General features: G+C 36.1%; 1 protein-coding gene across 17 annotated transcripts in view; it reads left to right on the top strand.

The window, feature by feature from the left end:
* The first annotated feature begins 1,034 nt into the window (after positions 1-1,034).
* LOC103055904 (sodium channel protein type 2 subunit alpha) overlaps positions 1,035-11,561 on the top strand; it is a 61,292-nt gene continuing 50,765 nt past the window's right edge. For 9 of the 17 annotated variants that reach the window (XM_088146685.1, XM_088146680.1, XM_088146675.1 and 6 more), the window contains exons 1-7: positions 1,035-1,339; positions 3,450-3,568; positions 4,682-4,771; positions 6,337-6,465; positions 7,212-7,303; positions 8,308-8,580; positions 9,797-9,860. In XM_088146685.1, coding sequence (XP_088002811.1) covers positions 1,073-1,339; positions 3,450-3,568; positions 4,682-4,771; positions 6,337-6,465; positions 7,212-7,303; positions 8,308-8,580; positions 9,797-9,860 — 1,034 coding nt within the window. In that variant the 5' untranslated portion in view covers positions 1,035-1,072. Of the gene's footprint in view, positions 1,340-3,449; positions 3,569-4,681; positions 4,772-6,336; positions 6,466-7,019; positions 7,304-8,307; positions 8,581-9,796; positions 9,861-11,561 lie in introns of all 17 variants that reach the window. The other 8 variants (XM_088146686.1, XM_088146676.1, XM_088146674.1 and 5 more) reach the window with 3 other exon arrangements.

Raw genomic sequence — 11,561 nt, 5'->3', positions numbered from 1 at the left:
AAAGGTAGAAAATATTTTTACTCTAAACTTTTTGGTGTCTGTTTCATTGCTGTCTTGGCAATTGTTCCAAACTCCCCTATTCTCATATCCACATAAGCCACTTGGCACTTGTTGGATTTCTTGGTTCCCTTCCCCTCTGTGGTACTAGAGCGGTTGATATCTTGAGCTGATTTAATCTCAAATCCCCTTTCTGCTAATTGGTTCTTTCTTCCCTTTCTTATGGTTCCAAGCTCTTTTTTTCCTCTACCCTTATTACAGATTCAGGGTCTTTGATTTCTTCTGGCCATGCTCTTTCTGGGAAGTAGAACTACTCCATCAAGGTGGCCTGAAGAAGGAAGACCTCCTTCTGCTGTCATGCCAAGGGCTAAACATCTGGTCATAATGTTTGTATTGCCCTGTCATCACTCAGTAAGACTCAAGCCATCACCACTCAGACTGGACACATGTTCATGGCTAGAGTATTATTTCATGAAGTCATGACTTCCTATGTTTTGCAGTCTTTCCAGAAAGATAAATATCAGCTAGTATGACATACCATCAGAGACCTAAGATGCTGCTTGGTTTTTACAACTCTGTGGGACTCGTTCATTGATGTTGGTAGCTGCTCTGGAGAAGATGTGCTCTAGAAGGCTCTAGAAGGGAACTTGATCTTGCTCAAAGGCAGAGTCAATCTTAGGCATCCTCTTCTATTCCAACAATATTTTAGGAATAATGACTACTTTAAGTAACCAAGTTCATTCTATAGGGCGAAGACACACATACATCTGTCTGTCCGTCCATCCATCCATCCATCTATCTGCCTCAGCAGGTAACAGCATATGGGTGATCTGGTCTTGGCTCAGAAGCTAAGCAGAGACAGGTCTGATTAACAGTGATACTGGGATGAGAGATTCAAAGGGGATTGTGTGTACATGTGTGCATGTCTCTGTGCATGATGTTTTATATGTATTATATATGTGTGATGTATTAATAGTCTCTATTTTCCTAATCATTTTTTCCTTTCATCCTTGTTCTCTTGCAGATAATTCTTATGCAATAGGCTAAAAGTAATTTCAATGTGCAGGATGAAAAAATGGCACAGACACTGCTGGTACCACCAGGACCTGACAGTTTCCGCTCTTTTACTAGAGAATCTCTTGCAGCTATTGAAAAACGGTGTGCAGAAGAGAAAGCGAAAAAGCCCAAACAAGACCATACGGATAATGATGATGAGAATGGGCCAAAACCTAATAGTGACTTGGAAGCAGGAAAAACACTTCCCTTTATATATGGAGATATTCCTCCTGGGATGGTATCTGAACCATTGGAGGACCTGGACCCTTACTATAGCAATAAAAAAGTAAGTTTTGATTAAGATTGGCTGGATTTATAATAGTATTTGCTGAATTTTACAAAGGCTTTGTGAACTCTTGATGTTCTCAGTGTGTATTAACTTAAGCTTATTTTTCTCACTTCACACTCAGAAAACATGTGGGAAACATTTGCAGCATGGCTTTATGGATACAGTTCGTGAGCTTTCTGTTGCGTAATTATGCAGTGCTGGCCCTAGGGCTGGAAAGTAAAATATGGCTTTTGAAGAAAGAGAGATCTTGATTAAAAACCACTGAAAAAATGAGTTAAATAGATATAAAGAACAACTATAGAAGTTTAAAGCAAAGTATAAATATTTAAATAGTAGGGGGGGATGAAAAGAAGGAGGAGTGCACTGGTGAACACTTTTTTAATATAATACATATATATTTAATTACACTATATCGTCTTGTATCTCTATTCTTGATCTCCTACTTTTATACAATGCTTATTGCAATAATAAAATCTTGCTTTTCTTTAAAAAAAAAGAGAGAGGTGGTACTGTCAGTAGCTACAGGGTCAGCTAAGAATACATACTCTCAGTATAATAAAACACATTGACTTTGAGTCAGAGCCATTGGGTGAACAGGCCAGTCTCTGAGGGTTGCTGTTGTCATTGGTTAAACTGAATCTCTCTCCTTCCCGTTGCCAGAACTCAGATGGGAATTCTGAAGGAGAGGGAGACACAGGATCTGAAGGAAAGAGATGAAGAGAAAGCTAGAGAGGAGGAAGGAAACTTGAAAGAGAAGAGACAGAGACTTCAAACATGAGACTAAACTAGATCCATTTTGCTTGTAATAACTTATCTCATGTCTGTACACTTCCAATATACTTCAGCTAGATCTACTGAACTTACAGGAATCTAATGGATTTCTACTGATCCTGTGTTTCATCCAAAACTAAAAACATAAGCTTTGGATTCACTCTTAACTGATGGTATAGTGGGAGATGTTGAACAGGGCAAAGAGCATGTTCTATGATAAAGTTGCTGCAACAGCAAGAGAAGAAGACACCAAGGACAGAGCTAGTCAGAGTAAGTGCTGTACCAGTAAGATCCTGGCAGCAGGTGAAGGTTGCCCACCTTCTGATATTTGTTTTACAGGTTCATCACTTCCAAGATGGAGTGATCTTTAAAGTTAATACTAAGAAATATCACTGCCCCATGGTTCCTGCAGGTACTCCTTAGCTGACAGAGTTATTTATTTATTTATTTAATTTGTCACTGCCCATCTCATTGAACGACTTTGGGTGGTTTACAAAACAATTAAAATCAATTAAAATTACAAAATCACAATAATATATAGATACATTACACTTCAGCTGTGGAGTCTGCCACTGTGCAGAGTTCCCAGTGACTCACCCTCCTCCCACAAGGATAGCCATTCTGAGTCAGTCTCTGGGAGTTAGTGGGATATGACATTTCAGTGGACGCTATTATATCACCGTAGCCTATTTTTCTTACAGAGATACAATTATGTGTCACTTTACAAGTCTGTAGTTGTGTGCTACAAACCACACTTCTGTGTTCCTTGAATGCTACACATGTTTCAGGTCAAACCTCCCCAATCTGTTACCCTCCAGATCTATGGAAACTGCAACTTCCAGAATTTCTAGCCAGCATCTGGACAATGATATGTTGGGCAAGTCTGTTCCAGTTCATAGATTTTTTTTGCTCATACACAGCAATAAAACAGAGATTGTTTACTGAATATAAGAGTACTTACATATGCTTTTGAATTCATTAAGGTGAGGTATTGTCCCACTGATGAAAAAAATATGGACTTCATGTGAGCTTGACAATTTTTATTTATTTTTAAAAATTTGTATGCTGCCCTAAAAACAATTAATTTGTTTTTTAATGTAACAAAAATTACATCCAAATGGACAATAAAGTTAGCAGTAATAGTAATTGTAGGTATTGTGATAACAGCAACAACAAAACCCAACACCTTGAATTTACCATATTTGAATCCAAGTGCTAAATATACAGTGCTACATTTTCTTCAGAGGTCAGTACAGGATCAAGATTTAGGAAATGTACCATTTATGAACTCTACATAAGAACATTCTAATTGGACCATTCTTTTTTTTTTCCCCAGACCTTCATAGTATTGAACAGAGGGAAGGCAATTTTTCGATTCAGTGCCACATCTGCCTTGTACATTTTAACCCCTTTCAATCCTCTCAGAAAAATTGCTATTAAAATTTTGGTACATTCATATCCTTTTCAAGCTGATTTTTAAAAATGAAAGTTGAATTATTTTTCCAACATTATTTTGAAAAATAATTACTATATTTATCACTGCAGTCAGAAAGAAATGTCTCTTGATGGTAAAGGCATGTTTTGAATATCATTATCAGTATCAGAAATAATCTGGGTTAAAGTTCTTGGTCAAATATATATTTTTTTCCCTTGGGATACTTAGATGACGAATCTAGCAGTTTGGCATTACTTGGATGCTTAATAGTGGGATATTCTATACATAAAAATAGGATATTTTTCCATTGATTGTTCTAATACATTCTAAATGTGTTTATGCCCTTAAAAGTAAAGGGTATTGGTGGAATAATTATGTATCTCAGGAGACTTGAAATACACCATCTGCAGCAGGTGGCATTAGGAGCATAACATGGTCACAAAGGGGAAGTTGGGGGGGATGAAGAAGAATGAATGCTCTGAAGGGAATGAGGGAAAAGTCAATATTTGGATTCCTCTTCTTAGTGGAGACATTAACTTTTTATGGAGATGACTTTTATTTGGAAAGTTAAGTAATGTGATGGGTAATTAGAAAAAAATGTAACTCAGAGACATTAGCTGTCCTCGGCAACTTGATGGTAAATTGCCATCATTTCGAATGTAGTAGAGACAATTAATGCTTGATGTATAAAATATAAATACCACAGGTGTATCAGTGCCACAAGTATAGGGCTAGTTCATGTAATCAAATTCTCCAATACAAGGAAAATACTCAGTTGTGAGTATAGAGCAGTACCACAGAGTATACAAGTCCAAATTGTGCTGGCATGTAGAGACTCCTTGCTGTTATCGGCTGATATGTAGCCACATGATCTGTGGCAACCTGCCTATGTTAGTTCTTTTAATACAAAGCAGTGACTTTAAATATGCCATGTTTCCCATCTAGTTTTGCTGCAGCAGTTTACCTTGGTTGCTCCACTTAGATTTTACATATACTGTAGTTTCTCTGTGGGATTCACCTTGTTTCAGAGAAAATTAAGTTATTTAATTTAATTTAATTTAAATTAAGTTATTAAGTTTGTTCAATGATATGGCAAATGTTAAAACACCTAACATTCCTTAACTGGGTTTTACATTATTCAGTATGCTTATTATGTGCACTATTTTGACCAACTGTGTATTTATGACCATGAGTAATCCTCCAGAATGGACAAAGAATGTAGAGTAAGTCAAACTCTTTTTAAACATGTATAATCTACCCTTGTTTTTATGCACTTTCAGTTGCATGTTTTAATGAGCATCCTCAATAGCTGAACTGTGTTTCCTTCTGCCCCTTTATTTTAAAGCTGTTTGTAAATGAAGTTATAAATGTGTGAGTTTGGATTTATATCCGTCCCAGGAGCTCCAAATGGCAGACTTGGGTTTCTTCAGAAAACTTGCACATAGGTACTGACTAGATTGAGGGGAAACTTAGACAGGATGACCTTCAGACAATTAGACACCATCCTAAGAGTCTACAAAACAAAACAAGAATCAGGGAAGGGATGCCTGTTATGACTAGCATTTTGGCTTTAACACTTTCATTCCTGCTGCAGTCGCAGTCCATCCCCACATACACATTTGCTTTTACTTTAGAGTAAAAAAGTACAACAAATGGATTTATTGTCCCAAGGTGTCTGCCCAACAACACCGATTCTTTTTTAAAAAAGCTTTCTCTATGGGCGTTGGGGATGCAGAGTATTTTTAGAGGCCGTATACTGGCATGTCAATTCCATGAATGGTGTCAAGCTTAGTTAGATCTTTAGACCTGCTTAGTTTCCACAAACCTGCACCTTTTCAGATTAAAGCTGCTGATCTCATGGTGGTGACACCTCCTTTCCTTACAGCTTGACTGCATTTGCATTTTTTTGCTCTTGGCCTTCCTTTCCTTTGAACATCCTTCTTGTAGTATTTAACAATTAGATTTTGCTTGGGCCATGTCATTTATACTACATCTTGGGACAGTTCAAATGATGCCTTAATGTTCATTGTGGCCCATCTTCTTCAAGGCTGAGTAATTGTGTTCCTCCTTTTGTATCCATAATCCCTGCATATTCAGCATGTGGGCAGAATGTATGCATTGTTGCACATATTCAGAAACAACATGCATATTTTTAAAATCTTTTGTCTATTTCCATTTTTTCCCTTACAGAGGTGACTGCAGGATATTTATATATGCCTCCACTGTAATATACACTTTCCATAATCAAAATGTTATTATTTGAAATCAAGAAGCTCTCTTAAGCAGAACAGGATTAGTTTAAGAAGAGGAGAGGAGAGGAGGTTGTAGAGTAAGAGTGGGAGAAAAATAAAATCTAATTAGTAACAAATGGATCTTGTGGCAAAGGTCCACAAAATGACCTGTTCTTTGTTCAGAACTTTGGCCAACCAGCTACAGGATGCTCTTTTTTCAGACACTCCATTCCAGTCCCCTTTTCATAGTCTCCCGAAAGTGCCAAGATCAAACATTCCACTGTTTTACGGTTCATTATTTCTTTCCAAACCCAGAACAGAAGCAAAAGCAAAACTGCTGCAAGTCCCATACTTCCAGGAGGTTTGGGGGGTGAAGCTATGTGGCACTGCTTTTCTGTAACAGTGCCAGTGTGGAGATCAGGCTGGCTCCCTCTGGGTTGGTTTTCCACAACTGGGTTATTTTAAAAGTTGTATTTGTTGTTAAGTACTAAATCTGTGGGGAAATTAAGGAGTGTATGGAATTCAGCATTCTTCAACCTTCATCTGCATGCTTCCAGGTACACTTTCACTGGAATTTATACCTTTGAATCACTTATAAAAATCCTTGCAAGGGGCTTTTGTTTAGAAGCATTTACTTTTCTTCGAGATCCCTGGAACTGGCTTGACTTCAGTGTCATTTTGATGGCGTAAGTGCTTTACTTATTTTAAAAACTTTTATAAGGACATGAAAGTGGTGCGAGAGTGTATCTCATTAGGAGGCATGTATTCATTGAAATAAGCAACATTCTGCCAATAGTGAAGTTTGCATTTTGACGAAAATGCAAATGCTTATATACTATTGTAATTGTTTACATTTTAGAAATGCTAATTCCAAGTCCTATTTAAATATTTAATAGGATGAAAATTACCGTTTTACTTCCTGCCTTACTATAAATTTTTGAAACTTTTCAATCTAGAATGTGAGTTCCTCTTCAAGTAAACCTAACTGCAAATTGCTGAGAGCAATTGTGAATCTCTGATAGGTAGTGTTCCCCCATCTGGTGCCTACAGATGAGTTAGGATTTCAACTCCCATGTTTCCAGCCAGCGGCTAAAGGGCTGAAGGGCATTAAGTAGGGTAACTCTACTGCTGGGCATAGTACTGCAAGAGGATCAAATCACATAAATGGCCTTCATGAAAACACCAAATAAGTAGCCTAAGCTCTGCCTCAATTCTGAATAACTGTGGTTTAATTCTACAGGTATGTAACAGAATTTGTAAACCTAGGCAATGTTTCAGCTCTTCGAACTTTCAGAGTATTGAGAGCTTTGAAAACTATTTCTGTAATCCCAGGTAAGAAGTGGAGTGGCTTGATGAAGTGCCAGGCCCCTGGTATTTCCAGCTGTTTTTTGTGTGCTGTCATTGTGTTTGTGTGTGAACTCCCCTATTACAGATATGTGACAGAGTTTGTGGACCTGGGCAATGTCTCAGCGTTGAGAACATTCAGAGTTCTCCGGGCATTGAAAACAATATCAGTCATTCCAGGTGAGAGCTAGGTTAAACCCAGAGGCTGGCTTCTTAGTTCCATGAAAGTCGTCCACTTTTTGTAGATCAGTCTTGCTGATCGCTGCTCATGTTACTAAAAGGCAGGAATCGGAAGATCCTTTGTCTTTTCAAACGTAACATTTATTTTCATTTGCAAAGTCAGCCTTTGAGTTTTAAAAACAATTGCATGTGACACCTACAGAATGCACAGCTTATGTTATATTTTGGTTCTGGGTTTGCTTTATGTTGATGCTGCTGCATTTATAGAGACAATTGTTTTTTTCTTGTACACTGGAAAGCTTTAATTAATACTATGGCTCCTGTATTGCCATATATTTTTTCATTTATATTGTTTCAATGTGCCATCTTAAACACATTTAGAAGAAAGACAGCCCAAAAACATGGTGAGACTTATTCCTGTAAGAACATAATAAGACAGGATTCCACTGCATGTTCAGATTTGAAAGAAGTTTTTCAAAATTAAGTGGTTGAAATCAGCTTTTGACATATGTTGGGTGTACAGTTCCCAGAATTTTTTAGCCAGCATGCTGGCCCAGAGATTCCAGGAATTTCTATCCCAATATATCTAGACAGCCTGAGCTGGAGAAACTTCAAAAAAAAATGTGGAGTAATTTTTAAAATATAAATAAATAGAGAAGTAGACTCTATTAGCCAAAAGGCCAAGAAGAGGCTATTAATAAATGTCAAGATAGTCATGTCCTAGGATCTCACCTCTCTGTTTTCACTTTTTTGGAGAATAATTTAAAAAAATGGATTGCATTAAATGAATATGCCATTTTTAAAGAAATAAAAAAGAGAATCAGTACATCTCATTTTGTACTATTGAAGATTTTTCTTCATACATTTTCACAAGTGCTAATGCTGTTCATAAAGCTTTACTGTTTCACAAACAGGTCATTGCTGTTGCTGCATGGCATCTTAAATAGAATGGAAGAATGTTTGACACATTCTAATGTGCATTTTTGGTCCCTTTTTGCCTGCAGGCCTGAAGACAATTGTAGGAGCCCTCATTCAATCTGTGAAGAAGCTCTCAGATGTCATGATCCTGACTGTGTTTTGTCTGAGTGTATTTGCACTAATAGGGCTCCAACTTTTCATGGGGAACCTGAGGCATAAATGCCTGATTTGGCCACTGGACAATTCTACTTTTGAAATAAACATCACTTCCCACTTCAATAGCACAGTGGGAGAAAATGGTACCTTTGTAAATATGACAGTGACCACTTTTAACTGGGAGGAGTACATTGAGGATGAAAGTAAGAATGCTTTAATATAATTGATACATAGAGGAAAAAATAATAATGCATATTATCAGTTTTGCCCAGCAGGGATTCTTCTACCAATAAAAGATCTCAGGAAATAGCAAAATTGCTAAAAATCACCTCCTCTCTTTTTCATCGACCTTAGCATACAGACATCACTTGACTATAATGTCATGCAAATAATAAAAAAAACTAACATTTAAAAAAATCTAACTTTCTGCTGTGAAGGCTGTTATTGGTGTGACCATAGGCATCCAATACAAACCACAATGAAGTGGTAATGATGATGTGTGTGTCATGATGTCATTGCCCATGTTTTATTACTTGCCCCCACCTTGTTCCCCTTTAGACACTTAGGAGTATAACCTAGATTTATAAGATAAATATTTAATTTTGATGGATTTAATAAACATAATCTCAAAAAAGCCAAATTAATTAATTAGAGATGTAATGTTAGCCAAGCAATTGGTATAGTCCTCTGATTACTTACCCAGATGTGAATCCCACTGAGCTCCCTCCCATTAAACAGGCTGAATACTCATTTTGTGTGTGTTGCTTTAATACACACATAGTGCTTACAAAATTAATGGGCATCAACTGTCATTGTAAGAAGCATTTGCCCTTCCCATATACACAAGGGGATGCTTTTTGTAAGATGAAGCTTGCTGTCAGTCTAAATGCATCTTGTAAGAGCAAAGTATTTTTCATCTTCAGCTCTTGTTTTTATTCAGATTTATGAAAATTTAATATATGAGCACTCATGTGATCAAGTCAGAGTGTAATTCTGCATATATGTATCAGGTCCTCAAAGTCTCTCCTGAATTCAGTGAGGCTAAGTCCTAGAAACTGGGCATGGGATTTTAATTTAAGATTTCTTTATACATACAACAATGCTAATTTACATATTTGAATCACTTAGTAGAGTACTTCTAACAATGACCATCTAAACATATGGAAGAGAAGCCCTTATCCACATGCTTTTTAAAATAAAGAAAGCTTCACACTGATATTTTATTATTTTATTTGCTATAATTTATATGCTGCTTAATTCAAACAAGGCTCTAAGAGGCTTACAAAATAATTCAGAAAAACAATAATAAAAATGATAGAAAAACAAAACAACAGCATTCTGAGGAACAGCCTAGTATTTAAACAGCATTTAATATCAGCAAACAAAAAATAGTCATTGTTTTTTTCTTTTCTCAATCAGGTCATTTTTATGTTTTGGAAGGACAAAGAGATGCCCTTCTTTGTGGTAATAGCTCCGATGCTGGGTAAGAATATTTAATACTCCATTGTATTTCCATACTGTTGTAATGAAGTTAGAAAACATTTAACCTCACAGGATCCAGGATCCACAGGAAATACTCTGACCTGAGTGTCTCCCCACTCTGCTTTGTATGAGTAGTAGGAAGTCCTATGAGGGTAAAAGATGATTGCGCATATTAGAATGAACATCCATACTCTTAAGGTAATACTAGCAGAAATGAACACGCTCCCAGTTATGTACTTTGGTAATGGATTTATCCAAATATAAGTGGTTGCTATGATCATCTATTATTTAAAACAAAATGTTTGTGAAGTACTTTGATAATCAATGAATTAATATTTGAAATATATTTTAACATTTTAAAAATTGCGAGCATTTCAAAATTTCTCTAAGAAGATTGCCAAAGAATTTGTAAAGCATTTGGGCTGCCAGAGATGTTTGGAATAACAGCAGAAAAACTAAAGGATCCCTTTACATCATTCTTGTATTAAAAGCATCAAATAGAATAAGACAATAAGGTACAAGAGCTTTTTTAAAAAAAAACACAGTAAAACAACAGAAATATGTGTGTGCCAGTATCTCTCTTATATAATTGCCAAGCTAATTTTTGAGTGCAGAGGAATTCAAACAATAGTTGGTTGATTCAGAGTGGTGATGGTGGGTCATATCATCTCCTGCAAAATTATGTTTGGGATAAAAAAAAAAAAGTCTCATTATCTATTATCCTAAATTTTGTCAAATGGCTTCTGCCAACTTTGCTCACTAAGTAGAGAGCTTTTCCATGTTCTTCTTTTGCCTTTCCAAACCAAGTTGAGGGACATCGCACAGGGAGCTACAACCAGAGGAAGTTAGACATTTGGGGAAATTGTGGACTTCCTTGATCTGTAATAGTTTGACCTTTCATTTACATCAGGTCTCTCTGAATCCAACCCATGTAGAATATTATTTTTAAATTATATGTATTTGAATTTTGATTTTGTACTTAATTTCATTTGTTGATTAACTGACACTTTTGATCATGGCTGGGACAATCTCTGCCCATTCAAAAACGCTTTCCAACTTTGTGTCCATGCTAAACAAAACCGAAGAAAAACTATGTTTGCATATGTCATTTTAGAGATGCACATGATACATAATATATTTAGAATGACAAAGATGAAGGGTATGGTGTGATATCAATAATAAACAATATTACAGCTTATTTCAACCAGAGGAAGTTAGACATTTGGGAAGTTAAACAACAATAAGCAAGAAAAGGCATCAAAAGCAATCACTTTTTGAATTTATTTCTACCTATTATTTAATATTGTGCCATATTAGAAACACCTAGAAATAATAAGATAAAGTACAATAGTAGGCAGAGTTTGCTAACAAGTATTTGCATTTGATTTGATCATTACATGAGTATTTAGCTTTGCTACTGTTCATACTCTAAACATGTAGCTGTGAAAGTCTGTTGCTGAAGAAGAAAAATCACACGGAAGTCTAGTACTGTAAAGGCTAACAATACTTACTATTCTTTTGGCCATATTGAATCTTTTTACCACTAGGTAAAGACTAATTTTAGATCGTTTTGTACAAAAAGATCTAATGTATTTTTTAGATCAAGCAAATGCCCTGGTCCAATCTTAGAGACTTTGGCCACTGGATCAGATGCCTTTGTATGCTTTACAAAACATGTTTTATGCAAAATCTCTTTTTATAA

Source organism: Python bivittatus, unplaced genomic scaffold (genome assembly GCF_059951505.1).
Source record: "Python bivittatus isolate LINGU-HERP-01145 unplaced genomic scaffold, Pbiv_v1 ctg000480_np1212, whole genome shotgun sequence".
Taxonomy (NCBI): Eukaryota; Metazoa; Chordata; class Lepidosauria; order Squamata; family Pythonidae; genus Python; species Python bivittatus.
This window is presented reverse-complemented; position numbering and strand designations above follow the sequence as displayed.